Source organism: Schistocerca gregaria, chromosome 3 (assembly GCF_023897955.1).
Source record: "Schistocerca gregaria isolate iqSchGreg1 chromosome 3, iqSchGreg1.2, whole genome shotgun sequence".
Classification (NCBI taxonomy): Eukaryota; Metazoa; Arthropoda; class Insecta; order Orthoptera; family Acrididae; genus Schistocerca; species Schistocerca gregaria.
Window position 1 is genome coordinate 137,536,186 of NC_064922.1, and position 24,252 is coordinate 137,560,437.

General features: G+C 41.7%; 1 protein-coding gene across 1 annotated transcript in view; it reads right to left on the minus strand.

The window, feature by feature from the left end:
- LOC126355338 (coiled-coil and C2 domain-containing protein 2A) overlaps positions 1-24,252 on the minus strand; it is a 536,251-nt gene that overhangs the window by 279,219 nt on the left and 232,780 nt on the right. The window contains exons 8-9 of the mRNA XM_050005633.1: positions 17,615-17,753; positions 13,811-13,928 (exon numbers count right to left, since the gene is read on the minus strand). Coding sequence (XP_049861590.1) covers positions 13,811-13,928; positions 17,615-17,753 — 257 coding nt within the window. The remainder of the gene's footprint in view (positions 1-13,810; positions 13,929-17,614; positions 17,754-24,252) is intronic.

Below are 24,252 nucleotides of genomic sequence, written 5' to 3' on the forward strand. Positions count from 1 at the left end.
TTGGGGCGTGCGCAGAAGACGGCCTAACGGTGTGCGGGACCGTTGCCCAGCTTCATGGAGACAGTTGCGAATGGTCATCGCCGATACCCCAGGAGCAACAGTGTCCCTAATTTGCTGGGAAGTGGCGGTGCGGTCCCCTACGGCACTGCGTAGGATCCTACGGTCTTGGCGTGCATCCGTGCGTCACTGCGGTCCGGTCCCAGGTCGACGGGCACGTGCACCTTCCGCCGACCACTGGCGACAACATCGATGTACTGTGGAGACCTCACGCCCCACGTGTTGAGCAATTCGGCGGTACGTCCACCCGGCCTCCCGCATGCCCACTATACGCCGTCGCTCAAAGTCCGTCAACTGCACATACGGTTCACGTCCACGCTGTCGCGGCATGCTATCAGTGTTAAAGACTGCGATGGAGCTCCGTATGCCACGGCAAACTGGCTGACACTGACGGCGGCGGTGCACAAATGCTGCGCAGCTAGTGCCATTCGACGGCCAACACTGCGGTTCCTGGTGTGTCCGCTGTGCTGTGCGTGTGATCATTGCTTGTACAGCCCTCTCGCAGTGTACGGAGCAAGTATGGTGGGTCTGACACACCGGTGTCAATGTGTTCTTTTTTCCATTTCCAGGAGTGTAGGTGTCCAAATACTTTTCATCAGCTAGTCTATCTCTGTTATCCTTAAATTAGCACAGAGTTGTTGGCAGTAATAATTGTTACATCCATAAACTGGATGTTCCTTCTGTGATATTGCAGAAAGACTTGGCAGGAATGTAGCCAGTGTACATGATTGTTGGTAGAATGCATGGTCACAAGAAGACTGAGCTTCAGATGGCCACATTTCACTACTGAGAGAAAATACCACTGTGTTCAACCTATGCTCTAGTGCATTTTACTGTGTCTGCAGCAGCCATTTGAGCAGCAGTTGGTACAAATAGGGTACGTCAAGGACAACTCTGAGCCAGATGCCCTGCAGTGTGCATTCCACTGACCCCAAATCATCATCATTTGCGACTTCAGTGGGATCAAGCAAGATCTCATTGGAGGCCAGGGAGTATGTCTATTGTGTTTTTTTTTTTTTTTTTTTTTTTTTTATGACAGTTGGATCTGCCTCAGCGCCATTGATGGCCATATGGTTGGGTAATGCATGGTCACATACTGTTGTTGTAACCCAAAATGCTCTACAGAGTGCCAACATGTTGCCTTGGCCTGCTTGATTACCTGATCTTCTCTAATGGAGCATGTATGGGACATCATCGAATGACAACTCCAGTGTTGTACACAAACATCAGCAACTGTCCCTGTGTTTGACCAACCAAAGTGCACCAGACATGGTTCTCCATCCCACATCTGACAGATTTTGTAGATTTAATCAAACAAAGGAAAATCCAGGACAAAATATAAATACCGTCAAATAAGTAAGTCTTTGACCAAAAAGGTCTTCAGCAGACACACACACACACACACACACACACACACACACACACACACACACACTTACACAAATACAGTTCAAAAAAACATGACCAGAGTCTCTGGCTTCTGAGGCCAGACTGTGAGCAGCAGCACATGATGGGAGAAGCAATCTGGGTGGTGGTGGTAAAGAGAAAGGTGGGGCAGGAAGGGAGAGGGTAGCAGGGCAGGGGTGGCAAAATGTAACATGTTGCTTGTGGGAGCATACAGAGATGAGGTGGGGAGAGGGTAGGGCAGCTAGGTGCAGTCAGGAGGTTAGACAGAGGGCGGGAGGGTGGGGGGCGTAGGAAAAGAAGAGAAGTAAAAAGATGCATTAGTGGAATAGAGGGTTGTGTACAGTTGGAATGGGAACAGGGAAGGGGATAAGTGGGTAAAGGACAATGACTAACAAAGACTGAGGCCTGGAAGGGTACATGAATGTAGGATGTATTGCAGGGAGAGTTCCCACCTCCACAATTCAAGAAAGCTGGTGTTAGTGGAAGGATCCAAATGACACAGGCTGTGAAGCAGTCATTGAAATGAAGAATGTTGTGTTGGTCAGTCTGCTCAGAGACTGGGTGGTCCAGTTGTTTGTTGGCCACAATTTGTCGGTGGCCATTCATGCAGACAGATAACTTGTTGATTGTCTTGCCCATGTATAATTCAGCACAGTGGTTGCAGTGCAGCTTGTGGATCATATGACTGGTTCCACAGGTAGCTCTGCCTTTGATAGGATAGCTGATGCTTGTGACTGGACTGGAGTAGGTGGGGGTGTGAGAATGCATGGAACACGCCTTGGATCATGGTCTATTACAGGGATATGAGCCAAGGGTCAAACGGTTGGGAGCTGGGGTTGGGTAGGGATTGACGAGGATATTGTATAGGTTGGTGGGTGGTGGAACACTGCTATGGAAGGTTGGGAAGTGTAGTGGGTAGGAAGTTTCTCATTTCAGGGCATGACAAGAGTGAGTTGAAACCCTTCCGGAGAATGTGGTTCAGTTGCTACAGTCCTGGGTGGCACTGAGTCATGATGGGAATGCTCCTCTGCATCCAGATGGTGGAGCTTAGGGAGATGGTGGGTGGCTGGAGAGATAAGGCATGGGAGATCTGTTTTTGTACAAGTTTGGGAAGGTAATTATGGTCTGTGAAGACCTCAGTGAGACTCTTGGTATGTTTAAAGAGGGACCGCTCGTCGATATAGGTGTGATGGTTATATGTGGCTAGGCTCTGTGGAAGGGACTTCTTGGTATTGAATGGGCAACAGCTGTCAAATTGGAGGTATTACTGGTAGTTAGTGAGTTTACTATGGATCGGGGTACTGATGTAGCCATCTTTGAAGTGGAGGTCGACATAGAGGGAGATGGCTTGTTTAAGTTGAGGAGGACTAGATGAAGCAAATGTGGGAGGTTTTGAGGTTCTAGAGGAATGTGGATAGAGTGTCCTCACACTAGATCGATCATGAAGATGTCATCAGTGAATCTGAATAAGATCAAGGGTTTGCACTCTGGGTGATTAGAAAGGATTCTTCTACGTGGCCCATGAATAGGTGGGCATAGGATGGCACCATGTGAGCACCCACAGCCATACCCCAGATTTGTTTGTAGTGATGCCTTTAAAGGAGAAAAAATGTGGGTGAGGATATAACTGGTCACAGCAACTAGGAAGGAGGTTGTAGGTTTGGAATTTGTTGGGCATTGAGAAGGTAGTGTTCAATAGTGGTAAGGCCATGGGCAATACGGATCTTAGTGTAAAGGGAGGTGATATCAACAGTGATGAACTGGGTACAATGTGGTACAGGAACAGGATCTGTGGAGAGTTGGTGGGGAAACAGATTGGTATCCCCTATATGGGAGGGTAGGCTGAGGAAGCTGGTGTAAGACAGCAAAGATTCTCTCAGCGAGGGACAGTAACTGGCCACAATGATGCATCCTGGGTTGTTTGGTTTATGGCCTTTAGGAAGCATGTAGGAGTGTGGTGAGTGGTAGGGGTTATATGAGAGATGGACTCTGTGGCAAGGTTCTGGGATGAGCCTAAGGATTTGAGGAGAGACTGGAGATCCTGCTGGAGATCTGGAATGGGGTCATCATGGCAGGGTTTGTAGATAGATTAATCTGACAGCTGGCAGAGTCCTTCTGTCAGGTAACCCTTGCGTTTAAGAACAACAGTGGTGGAGCCCTTGTCAGAAGGTAGGATAGTAAGGTTGGGATCAGTTTTTAGAGGTGAGATTGTGGTTCTTTCTTAAGATGTAAGGCTAGTTTGTATCTTGAGGGATTTGGGGAATCATGGTGAGGCAAGGTTCGAGGTTAGAAAATTCTGGAAAGCTAACAGGGAGTGATTTGGGTATTGTGGAGTTGGGGCATGGTTGAATGGAGAAGTGAGCTGAGTCAGGCATGGTTTAATGTTGGTCTTTGGTTGAGTCCAATAGGTAGGATTTGTGGCAAAAAATGTTTTTCTGCTCTAGGGACTGGGAGAAGGAGGGAATGTCTTTAGCAAGTCCTGCATGACTGAATTTGGGAGTAGTGAAAGAATTCATTATTGAATTTGGGAGTATGGAAAAAGGTGAGGCCTTTGGAAAGGATTGATACTTCTGTGAGGCTAAGGCTTTAGGAGGAAAGGTTCATGACAATGTTTTGGGTCTGTTTGGATTCTGGATTCTGTATGGTGGTGGGAGAGAGTTTTTGAAGGTGGGGTAAATGTAGTAGGTCTGCTAGGCAGGGTTTGTCAGCAATGAAGGGATGTGGGGGAGGTCTGGAGGTGTTGGTGGTAGTTCAATACAGGAGTACGAAGTGTACAGGGTGGAGAGTTTCTTGAAGTGGCATTGTGCATGCTGCCCTAGTTCCTAGTTACTGGAGGGCAAGATTTTCAGTTTGTGTTATGGGATCCAGGAATTTGGCATTGCACAACAGGAGAATTTTATGGATGGATAGGAAGTATTGCAAGGAGGTTTGTGCCTGATTGTCTTGGTTTTCCAGGGCTACGTTGGTGAGGGTTAAGGACTGGCAGAAACTGAACACATGGAGATCATTGTGGAAGGAGGGGTTGCAGCCAAATATGGGTAATTTGATGGCAAGACCATTGAGGGGGGGGGGGGGGGAGTTCCATTCCCCTCACCTGGTTCACATTCATTATTGATGACATCTTTGTGTTCTTAATCAAGGATGAGGACACCCTACCCACATTCTTCTAGAACCTCAACACCTTCTCCCTCATTTGCTTCACCTGGTCTTCCTCAACCCAACAAACCACCTTTATCAATGCCAACCTCCACCTCAAAGAGGGCTACATCAGTATCTCCATCCATAGCAAACCCACCAAACACCAGTAATACATTCAATTTGACAGCTGCCACCCAATCCATACCAAGAAGTCCCTTCCATACAGCCTAGCCACCTGTAGCCACCACACCTGTAGTGAAGAGCAGTCCCTTTTTAAACATACTGACGGTTCTCATTGAGGCCTTTACAGGCTGTAATTACCCTTCCAACCTTGTACAAAAACAGATATCTCATGCCTTATCTCTCCAACCATCCACCATCTTCCTAACTTCCACTATCTGGATGCACAGGGGCATTCCTCTTGTGACTACCTGTTGTCATGCTCTTAAATGAGAAATGTCTTGCCCACTATAATTTTCACCACTTCCACAGCAGTATTCTGCTGCCCACAGAACCTAACCAATATCTTCATCCACCCCTACAAACCCCTACACCCAACCCCTTGCCTCATGGCTCCTATCCATGTAATAGACCTAGATGCAAGACCTATTCCATAAATCCTCCCACCACCATCTATTCCAGTCTGGTCATAAGCATCACCTATCCCATCAAAGACAGGCATGCCTGTGAAACCAGTCATTTATCTATAAGTTAAGCTGTAACCACTGTGCTGCATTCTATGTGGGCATGACAACCAAAAAGCTGTCTGTCTGCATGAATGGCAACCAATGAACTGTGGGCAAGAAACAGCTGGACCACCCAGTTGCTGCTGCTGAGCATGCTGACCAATACAATGTTCTTTATTTCAAATGACTGCTTCACAGCCTGTGCCATCTGGATCCTTCCCACCAACACAAGCGTTCCTTAAATGCACAGATGGGAACTCTCCCTGCAATGTATCCAACATTTCTGTATTCCTCCGGGTCTCAGCCTTCGTTAGTCATTGTCCTTTACCCACCCACCCCATTCCCTTTTCCCATTCCAGTACTACACAGCCTCTACGCCATCAAGACACCCACAACCCACAACTTCTCTCCTTTTCCACTGCCCCCCCCCCCTGCCTCCATCTAACTTCCTGACTCCACCTAGCTGCCCTGCCCTCTCCTCATCTCGCACCTGTACGCTCCCACAAGCAGCGCATTACTGTCTCCTACCCCTACCCTGCCATCCCTCCCCCTTCCTTCTGCAGCTTTCTCCTTACTCCCACCACCCAAATTGCTTCTCCCATCATGTGCTGCTACTCACAGCCTAGCCTCAGCAGCCAAAGACTGTGGTCATGTTTTTTTGAGCTGCGTTTGCGTGAGTGAGTATGTGTATGTTTCTGATCATGGCCTTTCTGGCCGAAAGCCTGCTTGTTTGACAGACTTTCTCTTGTGCCTATCTGCAACTCAGCATCTCCATTACATGGTGAGCAGCTTTCCTTTTAATAATAAGATTTTGTGGGTTTGTATGATTCCTCTAATACAAGACTGTAAAACATATATAACATAGAACACTGATTTTTAAATATGGTGCAACATTTCAGTAACTAACAAGTGAGGACAAGTGGTCTAAGATTATGGCACCATTGTAACAGTATGATTGAAATTGGATTGTTCAGGAAGAGGAAAAAATCTTGGCTGCAAAATATACTGCTTAGGTATTGTCTGCAACATAGAAGTATAGAGGGAAAAGTGGAAGGAATGAGAGGAAGGGGTAGTAAGAGAATTAGAATTATGGTTGACATTAAAATAGGATGAATGTACAAACAGATGAAGGAAGATGCTCAGAACATGAGAGCATGGAGAGCCTCCTGTTGAAACCTGTCATAAGACAGACATACTAAAGAAATAAAAATGAACGTGTCATAAGACAGACTCACTAAAGAAATAAAAGTGACTGAAATAACTTTGAGGTTAATAAATGGTGCAACAAAAAGTTTCCCAGGAAGTAGGTACATACTGATCTGAAATCATCATTCATTGCAAGTAAGATAATATTCTTAATGATTATCATCTTTTTTATGGTTGTGTCTTGTGTAATTATCAGTGTATGGCATGGCAGTTATTAGCCTGGGAGTGGCAGCTGCAGCAGAGGCAGCTTCACCTACAGTGCATTAAATCAGTACTGTAACATTTGTTAGATACCAAATAGCATACACAAGACAAGTTTTCAGTTGTGCACAGTGGGGCTTATGAAGCAATAAATTAACTTTATCAAACTAACAAATTACAACAGATGAGTTCACAGTTTCAGTCTGTGGAAAAGAAGGCTATGGGAGGTTTGATACCCCAACAGGTGTGAGGTTATTAGAGAAGAGTATTAGTTAATGTTGGTCAAGGGCAGGGGGGAGGAATCAGTGCTTGTTGCAGGACCTATCCTGGCACTTGCCTGAAGTCATATAAAAACACTATAGGAAGCCTGAGTCTGCATGAACAAACAGGGGTTTGAAACCTGTTCCTCTCAAGTATTGATCCAGTATCATGGCCACTGTACCTCCTCACTAAGTTTTAGTTTGAGGAAAGGAGCACAGGTATGCAGAAAAAAATTTTCTCAAGGATGTGTGAACTACCATTCTCAAGAGTCTGTAAATCAAAACCAAAATGTAGTAAGTTTCTTTTAGGTCCAGGGGACTCAGTGAAGGCAGAGATCCTGGCAGGCAGTATGTCTACCTCTTGCTCATTAAATGGTCAAATGGTAGAGTGAGGCTCAACATTTGATGTGGTGGTTCATTTTATATTATGATTAGAGTACATAGCTGTCAGAGAAGAAACCACTCATGTAGTCTCACTTTTATATCTTTTAATGAACATATTTTCAGTGACTGCACTGAACGTAACACAGATATGTATCTTCCTCATCATCATGCTTACTGTGATTCTTTGCACTGCAAATAATCCCCACCCCCACCTATTCCACAATAAATAAATAAAATGGGAACACAGAAGTCATTTGAAACCTGAGGAGTAACTGTCAGTTATAAGTTGCTCCCATATTCAGTAAAAAAGAAATTTTGGGACATTTGTAATTTAATAACTAGAAGATAATCCTCAAAACCATTAAATAAATAGTAAAAAGAAAGAGAGAGAACGTAAGTGATTTAATCACTTAAGCTGTGAGAAAGAGCGTTAAGATAGTAATAAATTAAGAGTTACTACATACCGTATAATCAACAGTAATACAAAATAACTGGCAAAAACATACATATGCTATGTAATCCAATAACAGCAGAATCATTGTACATCACACCTTAACTGGATTTCAATCCTAGTTCTGTGACCAACTGACTCAGAGTTGTATTATGTGTAATAGAAAATGCATCCTGAAGCATGACATCTTTATCTCTGCCTTTGTTGTCACTGCTGATATTTTAATCGCTAAGGTAATAAAAAATTCAAGAGGCAGTCATGGTGAAACAGTGCAGCAAACTTTTACAGCACCCAGTAGATTATTAAGGCACATAACATGTGGAGTTCTTCATTTATACATTCAAAGGAAACTGCACAGCTTTTGGCATGCTGATGTAAAGCTATGGAGTCTGAAAAGGAATGATGATGGTGGTTGCCAGATGGAAGTAACTTTCCATCTCTAAAACGGTGAAAATACTGAACTTCTTCAAGTCAAAGCGTCATGTATGTGCTAGGGATGCTACAACGAAACAATGGCCTACAACAAGGAAGCCAGCAGTATGTGTATGTTATGGCCATAATTACAGGTAATGCACTTTTTTCTTTGGCTTCTAAAATTGCTCACTGGATTATAGAATGTTGGAAACACCTGGCTCCATCAGATAAGTCAACAAGCCAGCACTTTCAAGTTTACGGTTTAATAAGAGTGTGCTGCAAAGATATCCATGTGTAACAACATGCAACAGGATTAATGGGATCAATAAGAATCAAGTTAAATCAAATGAGTCATAGATCCTAGTTTTCAAGAAACAGTTAGTGGTTCTGGACATAGTGGAGTACTGTCATGGCATGGATAAGGTCTAACAGTCTATGTACACAGGTCACTCAGTGGTGTCCTCCACGAAAAGCTGCATGGAAACCATTTGTAGACCTCTACATTGTGTACACATTTTTACCAGATGGAAAACATATCCATCCATTAAGTAAGAGATATCAGAAATATGAATTAAATGAAGTACAGAAATGCTATGGTTTGAAATTTCTTTGGAAATATCCAGTGTAGCTGTTTACTTATCACACAAACACAAGTGGTGCTTTTGTTGAGCTAGGAAGAGTCCACAGAGACATTAAGCCCAAGTGTAGAACTTATTCAACCAATAGGAAAGATGGTGGCTAGATAGATAAAGAGATGGATGGCTACAGTAACAAACCATTGCCTTTCACATCTGATGACGAATAGCTCCATCACTCATGATCTCTGAGATCACAGTTTTTACACATTTCCTGCCCTGAGAACCATTAGATTTGAAATTAAACCATTAATTCATCCTCGCCTTCTTCAGTTGATATTTAAAGCTTTACAACATAGGTCTATTTCTTTTGTGGTTTTTAAAATAATTTTTGCTTAATACAACAAACTTATTCATGTTCCTAGACCATTCAGCAAATCACTTTTTCAAGTGTCTTACAGGAGTAAACAAATAATCACCATATCACACATGCAGGAACCTCTCATCTATAAAAGAAATTCCATCCTTTCAGCATATGCCAAGCTAACTATTCTATCCCCACCTCATTTACTAGGTGAGCACTGGAAGCAGTACATGTTATCTATTTAAATGATTGTTATTTTTCATTCTAGATGGCATTAGTAACAAGTATACAAGTGGCTTATTCAATAATAAACTTTTTAATACCTGTTATTCATTCATTGTTCCTACTAGCAGGAAATGTTATTTTTCACAGGGTACTAAATTTGTCATAATGTCTGAAGACCACTTGAGGATTTAAGTGGAAAATAACAACATTTATTTGAAAACTGTGCAGATCGAGACTGAATTTTCAAATAAATACCTCATAAGTTGCTCATGAGTTGTTTCACAGAGATCTTGTTTAAAATCATTAGTATTTTACTGTGTTGCGACGAAAACTTCAGCAAGTTCACATACAGTTCATTACTCTGCATCAAAACTCAACTACTGTACCAGCTATAAATAGTTTAATGCAAAGACCACACATTTCATTTGGAACATATTCTCTCTCTCTCTGTTCTTAAATGTTTTTGTGTCTTCCTATTTGGTGATATTTCTGAGTACAGATCTTGCCTTCGTTGTACTTCTGTCTGTATTTGCTTATTATTGTTGGACTCTTTTACAGTTTTCCTTTGACTACTCAGTAATCTTGTATGTCACCTAGCATTTCTAACAGACTGGATTTTGAATCTTGGTGACAGCATTTCAGTACCTGTTTGCCAGTTACCACACAGATCACATTTTCACTGTAGTATTCAAGATCCTTACGTGTGACTTTTGTAACACTTGAAAATCTGTCTGTACATCTACAGGCATCCTCTGTAGACCAATGTGAAATGCACAGCAGAGAGTATTTACCACTTTCAGCTGCAATGTTGCACTGTTCATCACACTAATGTCACCACCTATCGAAAGCCTGAACACCCCATTTTGAATGGCAGACCACTGAGAGGCAAGCAGAAAGAGAATCAACAAGGCTCTGAAAGGTACCAACAGGGATGTGGAGCCAAACTGACTCTAGTGCCACAGCCGGCTGCACTAGGTTTCTCCAATGAGGATCCCAGGTGTGAATAGCCCCACTGAGGTGTTCCCACAGATTCTTTATTGGGTTCAAATCCAGGAATCCAGGGAGTTTGGTGGCCAGGAGAGTACAGTAAACTCATCATGGTGCTCTTCAAACCACACATGTACACTGCCAGCTATGTGGCACATTGCATTGTCCTGCTGGCAGATCCCATTGTACCGAGGAAACTACAGGTACATTTGGAGATGGTGCCCAAGAATAGATGCATACATTTGTTGATGTACAGTACCTTCCACAATGACGAGATCACCTAGGAAATGCCACAAAGACATTTCCCAGACCATAATGCTCCCTCCTCAGGGCTTGACCCTTCCAACAATTACTGCAGGGTGTTTGCTTTCTGTCCATTGGAGCATAAAATGTAATTCACCTGAAAGGTACACCTGTCACCACTCAGTGGACATCCAGCTGCAGTATTAGCATGACAGTATTAGCCTTTGTTGCTGATGGACAGCAGTCCACATGGATGCATGAAGTAGACATCCACTGTGGAGGCCCATACGCAGCAATGTATACAGAACAGTCACTGACAAGACTCTGTTGGTGGCCCCTTGGTTCATCAGAATGGTCAGTCGTTCAACAACTGCATGTCTATTTGCCCGTACACATCTCCACAGCTGTCATTCCCCAGTCACCTATGGCTCATGACACACCACAGTTGCCTTGATGCCAGTTTTGAATGGTTCCATTTTACCATGCATGGTATACTTTAATCACAGCAACACATTATCAATTTACAAACTAAGCCATTTTGGAAATCCTTCCACCCTTGGGCCAAAAGCCAATCATCATGTCCTTTTGAACATCAGATAAATTATTCAATTTCTGCATTATGACAATGATTGCACTGTTTTCTGCATCCCTCCAATATGCTTTATATGCCCTCCACTGCTACTACTGCCACCTGCCATCCTTGAGTGGTTATTGGGCATTGACGTCAAACATAGGTGGTGGTCTCATTAATGTGACTATACCATGTAATATTGTGTGTTAAAAAATTTCCCATTTAGCTTGGTCTATAAACAAATGAAAATTCCTATAAATTACTCACTTTAGTGCATTCTAATTGTGGTAATAGACTGATGTATCATTCAGCACTAGTGCTTATGATGTATTATTATAGCGAAGAAGTACCTTCTGCACCCCAAACAAAGCAAGTGATAGCATCATGTTGCAAATTTTTAAGTCTGAACAAAACAGTTTCATTTAAAATGGTATATTTCATTAGGATACAGATTGGGCACTTAACTGAAAAAACGAACTTCAAGGAGATCCTATATACACAAAACATACTTCATGAAAATACCAAGAAATACTAAATTGAATGTCAAAAACACTTTTCCTTTTTTATAACACTTCCTCCAAAAGGATAAATAAAACAGTCATATGAAAACAAAGAATTACTGTTTGACTTCCTTCACACCAATCTCTGCATGCAGCAAGTTAAATCGAACCCACTCAAGTGGCTTTGTCAGCATATCAGCTGACTGGTTTTTTTCCATCTATATGTTCTACCAAAATTTCACCATTCAGAAATCTTTTATGGACATAGAAGTGTCGGACCTCTATGTGTTTTGAGAGACGATGATATTCAGGGTTTTTTCCAATTTTAATGCACTGGCATTGTCAATATAAAGTGTTGGAGGTTGTTCTGGCATTTCAACCAAGTCACTTAGTAAACCATGTAACCAAATTAATTCTTTGGCCACTTCACTTGCTGAAATGGTTTCTGCTTCAGTTGTAGATGTAGCCACTACCTTCTGCAACTGACTTGTCCATGATATTGCCCCTCCATGTTACTTTGCCACAATACCAGTTGTTGAACATCTTGTCTGTTTGTCTCCAGCAAAATCAGCATCACTGTAAAATCTCAGATTTTCTTCCCTGTCATAGGTAATGGCATAATTTAATGTGCCTTTCAGATACTGAAATATGTGTTTAACTCGGTTCCAGTCTGAAGCAGTTGGTTTTCTCATAGTTCGAGCAGCTTTACTGACTGCAAAACTTATGTGTAGATGAGTTGCTATTGAGAGACACATAAGACATTACATAAGACATCCACTCTATTTTCATTTTGTTTTATTTTTATACCAAGAAAACTGTCAAGAGTCCCCAATGTTATATTAAATTAACATTGTAAAGTGTTCAGAAATGCTGTTATTTCTTCTTCGTCACTGCCAACAATTAGGCCGTCATCAACGTAAATAGCTACATAAAGTCTTTTTTCATTGCATTTGTGATGAAACAAACAAGGATCTGCAGCACTGATCTGAAAACCTGCTTTCTCCATAACTCCCATAAACCATTTGTTCCAGCTGCATGGTGCTTGTTGTAGTCCATAGAGACTCTGTTTCAGGAGACACACTCAATGCATACTATCTTCAAAGCCTTCTGGTTGTTCCATATATACTTCATCTTGAAGTATTTCATTAAAAAATGCCGTCTTCACATCAAATTGTTTCAACACTTTTATAATGTAATACTGTTGTTTTTGTTGTGGTCCTCAGATCCTGTGCAACTTTTTTCATCTCCAAGTACCTACTGAAACCTACATCCTTCTGAATCTGCTTAGTGTATTTATCTCTTGGTCTCCCTCTATGATTTTTACCCTCCACACTGCCCTCCAATACTCCAATACAATGTAATACTATGAACCATAAACTAAATGAAATTCTGTAGTCCTAAAGCTTTTGCACTAACAAAGAGCACAGCCTGACTGGATGTTTTCAGTTAAGAAGAGATTTACTACAATGAGACAAGATGTAATTTTTGCTAAAGTTCACACAGAATAGGAACCCTGAGCCCCCAACAAAGAGGAACATGATATTTCACTTCCATAAAGAGAAATGCATAGGAAGCAGTAGTATGTTTCTAGACTCTTTGCTTAATACTGGTACCCAAAAGTTTGTAAGTAGGTATTCCCACGACAGATGGTGCCTGCATTCAAGCATTTGGCAGTTCAGACTTTTTAGTATTTCTGTGATCCTCTCCCATGCATCATATGCAAAAAGGCTGACGTTACTGTTAATATTGTCTAACAGATCATTCACATACAACATGAACAGCTTGGGTCCCACTGCACTTCCATGGGGAAAGACTGTAGTTACTTCTAATTCTGTGTCCTCCCTACAAAGAAATCCTTAATCCAGTCAAATTCTGTTTGGTACTACATATGTTCATACAACTGTTAATAAACTTTCATGTAGTACCAAGTCAAATGCTTGTTGGTAGTCATGAAATACTGCATCCATCTGACTGCCTGATCAAGGGCTTTAAGAGAAAAGCAAGGAAAAAACTTGACCATGTTTGTGTGTGGTTCATTTTGTACTTATTATACATTTTTAATTAATAACTGACCTCAAATGATCATACAACCACAAGAACAATAGAGAAATAAATAAATAAAAGCTTTAAATTTCACCTACTAGTTTATATTCCAGCTCCAGCCTAGAATGACATTCTTCAGACATTGGTGGATTGTATGATTTATATATCTGTGGATCGGGCATGGTTATCAGTTTCCCATCCTCACCAAACCATTTTCTGAAAGAAATAGAACCTCTAAGTTATAATGACATTTTCACAACTGGAAATTATAAGAAGTGGCAGTTTCAGCTATATTGTGTTTCATCAATTCTTATTTATTCTAAACCAGTCAGTATTATGGCATTTATGAATAAGAGATGACTACCAGAATATGTATGACCCAGCCACTGCATATCACAGTGAAAGTATCTCACTTTATCAATATCTTCAAATATGACATAAAGCAAAACTTGAAAAAATACATAATAAATTGGTTAATCATCTGCTAGAATTAAAGGCATATGCCAAGTGCCGTCCCATTACACACAATTAAACTGTAGCATACTAATATGAAAACACCACCTCCTACGTAATGCATGATAAATAAACTGTTATCATCAAACTGAGTTAAGCAGGGTGGTTCACTCATTGTTTGGACTGGCCTTAACCTGCTATTTACTACCTTTGTAGACCTGTGCAGAACTTTTCCCCTCAGCAGATAGGACCTGGAGTGAAGCATCTCAGTCCTTTGCACTACAGCATGTTCTACTTTTCTGTTTGCTTCCTTGGCTGTTGCATTAGCTTCAAGGTCTTCACAGAAAGGGAAGTATTGGCAACTTCTGAAACTACGTAATTTGTTGTATACATGTTCTGAATAGCTTAAAGAATAATTCCACAGAAGGAGTAGACGTCAAAACCATCTGCTCCCCACCTGTTTACACTCACATTATGTCCAGACCTATTCACTGGCTAGTTCTTACCTTTCCCTGTGTCCTCAGAATTGAGAGCACTGTATCAAAAATTAACAGTTGGGACATAAATCTCAAGGACATACAAGGATGATTCAATATTGATTTGGCAACTGACAGAAGTTGTGTTTTGACAAATGACCAATAGTTAGCAGCCTGCTGTTGCATCACAGAAAAGGAAACTGTATCAGTGCAAATATGGCAATCCTATTGTCAACTTGCATCGCACTAGAGCAGTGATCTGTTACATGGTTTTCAAGAAGTGAAGCTGCTAAACTTGTTGAAATGTGTTGGAGAATGAAAGCATAGTGTAGTGATTTATGCACATCTCTGCATTAGTGGTGCAGAAAGGTTAAAACGGGGTAATTACTGTGGAGGCAATCTGCACCTGAATCAGGCACACCGCTTAGAGACAAATGAATGTACTGCCAGAGTGGAAGAGCTTCTGAAGAAAAACAAGAACATTACTGTACATGAGATACCGTCTACTTTGGATGTTAGTGTTAGCTCAACACACACCATTGTCCAAGATGTCCTGCAGTTCAATAAAGTGTTCTGCATGTCTGAGGACAACTGAATTGAGAAATCATCATATCCACGACAGCAGTGAGGAATTTCTGCATAACTTCCAGATTGAAGGTAATTGATTACTAGGCACAACAATTACACGAGACAAAACCTAGATGCACTGTCACCAACGTGAAACTGAAATATCAAGCAAGGAGTGGCATCACAGTTTTTCACCAATAACAAAAATATTCTTCAATCAACCACTGGTAGGAAAAGTCATTTTCATTCTCTTTTTAGGCATTACATGGAAAGGTAATACATACTCAAATCTGCAACAAAATCACCTTTGCTTTGCAATCAGGAGTAAACAATGAGGACTTGTTGGTGCAGGCATTTTGTTGTAACACATTAACGCTCATTCCCATACTGCCCATTCAATTGTAGCAACAATAAAGGAGATGAAATTTGAACAATGTATATTCCAATCTGGAGGTTCCATTGTTGGATATGAAATCTGATTGTCTCATACACCTCGCCCTGAGTGACAGTCATCTATTTGAACAGCTCAAAGAAGTGCTGGAAGGCAAGAGATGAAGAGGTGAAAACTGCAGTGCGCAAGTGGCCACATTCACAGCCACAAGAATTATTTGCATGAGGTGTCCATGCACTTCTGAAGCAGTGGAATGCATGCACCGAAAGACACGTGGACTATGTCATGTTTCTGTGTTCCACGCATCGATCCACTATAGGTGAAGGGTTGCATTACCCTTATTTTATACACAATGTCGAAAAATGGTATATCTCTAATTTTTCTGTACTAATTAACTTGCACAATTATAAACAATTACGATTTTCATTTGAATCACCTTCCTAATAAGAAAAGTGACTGGATACACATCCACCTTACCCATTCTAGATCTATGAACATAACTTTTCAGTGCTAGATTAAAATATTACTTTACAAAAACATAATAACTTGCTATGGATGCATGTTTGTTCTGTGGTCTGTTATATTTATCTTTAACAATCTGGTTTCAACGTTATGAAAGGTACTACATAAACTAAGTCTGGAAAACATTGTCTATTCTTATCTCAGCAGCTAAAATTCTCGAAAGCCTTGTTGATTAAAAATATTGTAAAAGAGCTATTTTAGGAAGGTAGGAGACGTCATACTGGCAGAAGTAAAGCTGTGAGGACCGGGCGTGAGTTGTGCTTCAGTAGCTCAGTTGGTAGAGCACTCGCCCGCAAAAGGCAAAGATCTCAAGTTCGAGTCTCTGTTGGGCACGCAGTTTTAATCTGCCAGGAAGTTTCATATCAGCACACACTCCACTGCAGAGTGAAAATCTCAATCTGGAAGCTATTTTATTGATAGACAAACAATTGTGAGCAACACAAGTGACTACTGCACTAACATGTTTCGTAAGTTTTATTTCAATTGAGCTACAGTGAGCAACATGGTGTGAAGTTTGCCCCTCAGCTCAATCTCTAACCAAGAATCTCACACATAAGCAGCATCTAAAGATGGTCATGCTATAACTAAGAAAGTAAACCAAACAATTCTAGCAAGCTAGGTATGTTTAAAAAAAAGAAAGAAAGAAAACCTTAGAAAACAAGTATTAAATGAAAATCGGTAATTCTAACAAATTGTGCATAAACAGTAAGTTCTTCATCTCACACTTGTGTTAGTGTGTGTTACCAAACATTTTATTCTACAAAACCGCCTAAGTGTAAATGTACGACCTAAATCATTTCCTCTAGAAAACAAAACCCACAAAATCCTAATGAGCAAAATAGATGTATGCAGGAATATAATAAATTAGGTCCTCCATTACTATATTCATAACATTATATGTGTGAATTTCACATGTGTGTGAGTGTACTGCAGTGTAATGATGATAAGCATTCCGTCTTCAAAACACAAGTGGCCCATCGGGGCCAGCTGAGGTTGTGTGGTCAACACACGGCTCACCCAATTGTTATGATGGTATTCTTTGACCAGTGCCGCTACTATTCGGTTGAAGAGCTCCTCAGTTGGCATCACGAGGTTGAGTGGACTCCGAAAAATGGCAACAGCGCATGGCGGCCTGGACGGTCACCCATCCAACTGCCTGCCTCACCTGACAGCGCTTAACTTCGGTGATCTGATGCGAACCGATACATCCCCTGCGGCAAGGCTGCTGCCCAATGATGATAACGATGATGATAATAATTATGATGAGAGAAGGGAGAGGGTGAAACCTGGTGCCACCACATAGCCTATTCATTGCAAAAAGCACCAAGGGGGCTGCGAAGCCTAATGTCCCCATACGGCAATCCGACAGACAGATTACCATCAATTAAACCTACACAAAGGCACAGCATCTGGATATCAGGAACTGTACACCCGCATTATGCATTACCCTGACATCATTTGACATGTGTCAAGTAAGATGTTGATATACAGACCTTCCTCCTGCAGCTAGTATGCGTTGCTCCATGAGGTTTCTGAGATGGCTTGGAACACGTAACTGTGAACCCACATATAAACCCTCTTCTTCTGGATAGCGTGGCTCACAACCTGGAGCCAATTTATTGAACAAAGGAACTGAAATACAAGTGGTTTTCATTCAGAAGTAGCAAACAGGGAAAAAATTGAACAAAACATACAAATGAATATTAACAACGATTTTAATTACAAAATGTATGTACAAGGCCTGATGAAAAAATTAAGCACTCAGAAGATGTGGAGGAAACAAAATAAAACTTCATGGTTTGAGAGGGTGTGTGATGTTATTTCAGTGATTACAAAACTGAGTCAGATTTGTAAAGAATGTGGCAGCAGAAGCCCGTTTATTTGTGTGACACTGCACACACCCTGGCCTGGATGCATATAGTACTTCAGTTGGAAAGGGTGTCAGAAGGCCATTGTATCTTCTCCTGGAGCAAGCTGGCCCACATCTGATGTGACCGATTCTTGATATCCTGGATAGACTCCAAGCTGGCCACACACATGTTCTGTAGGGGCCAGATCTGGGGATTTTTCTGAGTGTGGGAGTACCTCAACATCACACATACACTTCACAGAGACATGGACCTGTGTGACATGCATTGACCTGCTGAAAAATGCTGCCACAATACTGTCTCGGAAAAGGTAACACATGAGGACACAGGCTGTCCATGATGTACCATTGTGCTGTCAGTGTTCTCTCAGTCACTACTAGCCATGACCTTAAGTCATACCCAGTGGCACCTCTCCACACCATAATGCCAGGAATTACACCACTCTGCCTCTCCAAAACATTGGAAGAATGGGACCTCCCCTCAGGTGGTCATTATACTTACTGATGATGGTCATCTGGGGTAGTGCAGAACTGCAGTACTTCGCTGAACACAATGCAACACAATTCATCAGTAGTTCAAACGTCCTGTCATGGCACCATTCCAAATGCAGCCATTTGTGTTGTGGCACTTACAGAAGCCTCCACATGAAACAGTACTTCCCTAGTCTGAGTGCTAATAGTCTGTGACCAGGACATTGTAGGGAATCAATTACTTGTTCTTGGATGGCAGGTGCAGATATAAAGGGGTTATGACATGCATGGTGCACAAAATAGTGACCCTCTACTGTGGTGGTCAACTGGAATCTTGACAGTAAGTATGCCTGCCCCCACATTTCCCATGCAGTCCAACATTGGCCACAGTCACATACACGTCTGGATATTGCACAATTCAATCAGCTGGGCAAAGGCAGACACACAATGAAGCCCCTTTCAAATTCTGTCAGGTGCTGATAATCTGACTCACACTAGTATGCAGTATCTCGGTGTCCTTCACAGTGATTATTCAACATCTAACTCTGTTCATGCCCCTTATACTAGGTCTGGTAATAACACTAAACATAAATAACCCTAATTATCTCTGCTGACTGTTCACCAGAGATGTAATTTTTTTCAGTGGTTACAAAACTGAGTCAAATTTATTAAGAACTTGCCAGTACGAGCCCACTAAATGGTACGATGTTGCATATACTTGTACTCTGGTCTGGATGTACACACATACACACACTTCTTGTGTTATAAGTGTACAAGGCTACACTGATATCTGACCATGTCTTCTGAGTGCTTCGCCTTTTTTTTTTTCCCATCACCCAGTATAATGCTTTAAGATATCATACATCTACATCTGCATCGACATCTGCACTCTTCAAACCCCTATGAAGTGCACGGCAGACGAACATTCCACTGTATTGGTTTTCTTCCCTGAACATTCATGTATGGAGTGTGGGAAGAATGATCATTTAAATGCATGAATGTGTGCCATAATTATGCTAATCTAGTGCACATGACCCCTATGTGAGCAATATGTAGGGGTTTGTAACATATTCTTAGAGTCATCATTTAATGCTAATGCTTGAAATGTTTTAAGTGGCTTTCTTGGGGTAGTATACATCTATCTTCAAACAAATCTGTGACCATTTATGCTGCCCTTCTCTGTATATGTTCAATATCGCCTGCTAGTCTTATTCTTATGGTCATTACACACTTCAGACACATTCTAGAATGGGTTGAATCCTGAAGTAACAGCTAATGCATGTGATACACAACCACAATACATCAATGCAATAATCTTGATGTAAAGTAACCTTCTATTTTGTTATATAACAGTTCATGCTTATATTAGTTAAATGAGAAAGTGTGAAAACCACATTTCAGTTCCATACCATTATTAATAAGGTTAAGATTCCATTTCAGTGTTTAGACTTGGAAAAAAATTATGAATATATAAAATAAAAAGCCATTGACAATAAAATTTTAACACCATGAGGGTGGTATGCAACACACATAAAATTACTATGAAATGTACTACATGCTTGGATATGCAAATGATTAGCATTTCAGTTTATATGCATAAAGCATGTATGATAAATGCCATTTCATAGTGTGTTTCTCATTCAGAATGTTGTTGTTGTTGTCTTCAGTCCTGAGAATGGTTTGATGCAGCTCTCCATGCTACTCTATCCTGTGCAAGCTTCTTCATCTCCCAGTACCTACTGCAACCTACATCCTCCTGAATCTGCTTGGCATATTCATCTCTTGGTCTCCCTCTACGATTTTTACCCTCCACGCTGCCCTTCAATACTAAATTGGTGATCCCTTGATGCCTCAGAATATGCCCTACCAACCGATCCCTTCTTCTAGTCAAGTTGTGCCACAAATTTCTCTTTCTCTCCAATTCTATTCAAGAACTCCTCATTAGTTATGTGGTCTACCCATCTAATCTTCAGCATTCTTCTGTAGCACCACATTTCGAAAGTTTCTATTCTCTTCTTGTCTAAACTATTTATCGTCCATGTTTCACTTCCATACATGGCTACACTCCATACAAATACTTTCAAAAACGACTTCCTAACACTTAAATCAATACTCGATGTTAACAAATTTCTCTTCTTCAGAGACGCTTTCTTTCCCATTGCCAGTCTACATTTTATATCCTCTCTACTTCAACCATCATCAGTTATTTTGTTTCACAAATAGCAAAACTACTTTACTACATTAAGTGCCTCATTTCCTAATCTAATACCCTCAACATCACCCAACTTAATTCGACTACATTCCATTATCCTTGTTTTGCTTTTGTTGATGTTCATTTTATATCCTACTTTCAAGACACTATCCATTCCGTTCAACTGCTTTTCCAAGTCCTTTGCCGTCTCTGACAGAATTACAATGTCATCGGCAAACCTCAAAGTTTTTATTTCTTCTCCATCGATTTTAATAACTACTCCGAATTTTTCTTTTGTTTCCTTCACTGCTTGTTCAATATACAGATTGAATAACATCGGGGACAGGCTACAACCCTGTCTCACTCCCTTCCCAACCATTGCTTCCCTTTCATGCCCCTCAACTCTTATAATTGCCATTTGGTTTCTATACAAATTGTAAAAAGCCTTTCGCTCCCTATATTTTACTCCTGCCACCTTCAGAATTTGAAAGAGAGTATTCTAGTTAACATTGTCAAAAGCTTTCTCTAAGTCTACAAATGCTAGAAAAGTATGTTTGCCTTTCCATAATCTAGCTTCTAAGATAAGTCATAAGGTCAGTATTGCCTCACATGTTCCAATATTTCTACGGAATCCAAACTGATCTTCCCCGAGATCGGCTTATACTAGTTTTTCCATTCATCTGTAATGAATTCGCATTAGTATTTTGTAGCCGTGACTTATTAAACTGATAGTTCGGTAATTTTCTCATCTGTCAACACCTGCTTGCTTTGGGATTGGGATTATTATATTCTTCTTGAAGTCTGAGGGTATTTCGCCTGTCTCATACATCTTGCTCACCAGATGGTAGAGTTTTGTCAGGACTGGCTCTCCCAAGGCCATCAGTAGTTCTAATGCAATGTTGTCTACTCCTTGTCTATGCCTTGTTTCGACTCAGGTCTTTCAGTAAACTGTCAAACTCTTCACGCAGTATCATATCTCCCATTTCACCTTCATCTACATCCTCTTCAATTTCCATAATATTGTCCTCAAGTACATCACCCTTGTATAGACCCTCGATATACTCCTTCCACCTTTCTGCTTTCCCTTCTTTGCTTAGAACTGGATTTCCATCTGAGCTCTTGATATTCATACGAGTGGTTCTCTTTTCTCCAAAGGTCTCTTTAATTTTCCTGTAGGCAGTGTCTATCTTACCCCTAGTGAGATAAGCCTCTACATCCTTACATTTATCCTCTGGCCAGCCCTGCTTAGCCATTTTGCACTTCCTGTCAATCTCATTTTTGAGACGTTTGTATTCCTTTTTGCCTGCTTCATTTACTGCATTTTTATATTTTCTCCTTTCATCAATTAAATTCAATATTTCTTCTGTTACCCAAGAATTTCTCCTAGCCCTCATCTTTTTACTTACTTGATCCTCTGCTGCCTTCACTACTTCATCCCTCAAAGCTACCCATTCTTCTTCTACTGTATTTCTTTCCCCCATTCCTGCCATTTGTTCCCTTACACTCTCTCTGAAACTCTGTACTCTGGTTTAGTCAGTTTATCCAGGTCCCATCTCCTTAAATTCCCACCTTTTTGCAGTTTCTTCAGTTTTAATCTACAGTTCATAACCAATAGATTGTGGTCCTGCCCCTGGAAATGTCTTACAATTTAGAACCTGGTTCCTAAATCTCTGTCTTACTCTTATATAATCTATCTAAAATCTGTCAGTATCTCCAGGCTTCTTCCATATATACAACCTTCTTTTATGGTACTTGAAGCAAGTGCTAGCTATGATTAAGTTGTGCTCTGTGCAAAATTCTACCAGGCGGCTTCCTCTTTCATTTCTTACCCCCAATCCATATTCACCTACTACGTTTCCTTCTCTCCCTTTTCCTTCTACCAAATTCCAGTAACCCATGACTATTAAATTTCTGTCTCCCTTCACTATCTGAATAATTTCTTTTATTTCATCATTCATTTCTTCAATTTCTTCATCATCTGCAGAGCTAGTTGGCATATAAACTTGTACTACTGTAGCAGGTGTGGACTTCGTGTCTATCTTGGCCACAATAATGCGTTCACTATGCTGTTTGTACAGAAACCAGATGGCAGTCATAAGAGTCGAGGGGCATGAAAGGGAAGCAGTGGTTGGGAAAGGAGTGAGACAGGGTTGTAGCCTCTGCCCGATGTTATTCAGTCTGTATATTGAGCAAGCAGTAAAGGAAACAAAAGAAAAATTCAGAGTAGGTATTAAAATTCATGGAGAAGAAGTAAAAACTTTGAGGTTCGCCGATGACATTGTAATTCTGTCAGAGACAGCAAAGGATATGGAAGAGCAGTTGAACGGAATGGACAGTGTCTTGAAAGGAGGATATAAGGTGAACATCAGCAAAAGCAAAACGAGGATAATGGAATGTAGTCAAATTAAATCGGGTGATGCTCAGGGAATTAGATTAGGAAATGAGACACTTAAAGTACACTCCTGAAAATTGAAATAAGAACACCGTGAATTCATTGTCCCAGGAAGGGGAAACTTTATTGACACATTCCTGGGGTCAGATACATCACATGATCACACTGACAGAACCACAGGCACATACACACAGGCAACAGAGCACGCACAATGTCGACACTAGTACAGTGTATATCCACCTTTCGCAGAAATGCAGGCTGCTATTCTCCCATGGAGACGATCGTAGAGATGCTGGATGTAGTCCTGTGGAACGGCTTGCCATGCCATTTCCACCTGGCACCTCAATTAGACCAGAGTTCGTGCTGGACGTGCAGACCGCGTGAGACGACGCTTCATCCAGTCCCAAACATGCTCAATGGGGGACAGATCTGGAGATCTTGCTGGCCAGGGTAGTTGACTTACACCTTCTAGAGCACGTTGGGTGGCACGGGATATATGCGGACGTGCATTGTCCTGTTGGAACAGCAAGTTCCCTTGCCGGTCTAGGAATGGTAGAACGATGGATTCGATGATGGTTTGGATGTACCGTGCACTATTCAGTGTCCCCTCGACGATCACCAGAAGTGTACGGCCAGTGTAGGAGATCGCTCCCCACACCATGATGCCGGGTGTTGGCCATGTGTGCCTCGGTCGTATGCAGTCCTGATTGTGGCGCTCACCTGCACGGCGCCAAACACGCATACGACCATCATTGGCACCAAGGCAGAAGCGACTCTCATCGCTGAAGACGACATGTCTCTATTCGTCCCTCCATTCACACCTATCGCGGCACCACTGGAGGCGGGCGGGCTGCACGATGTTGTGGCGTGAGCTGAAGATGGCCTAATGGTGTGCGGGACCGTAGCCCAGCTTTATGGAGACGGTTGCGAATGGTCCTCGCCGATACCTCAGGAGCAACAGTGTCCCTAATTTGCTGGGAAGTGGCGGTGCATTCCCCTACGGCACTGCGTAGAATCCTACGGTCTTGGCGTGCATCCGTGCGTCGCTGCGGTCCGGTCCCAGGTCGACGGGCACGTGCACCTTCCGCCGACCGCTGCCGACAACATCGATGTACTGTGGAGACCTCACGCCCCACGTGTTGAGCAATTCAGCGGTACGTCCACCCGGCCTCCCGCCTGCCCACTATACGCCCTCGCTCAAAGTCCGTCA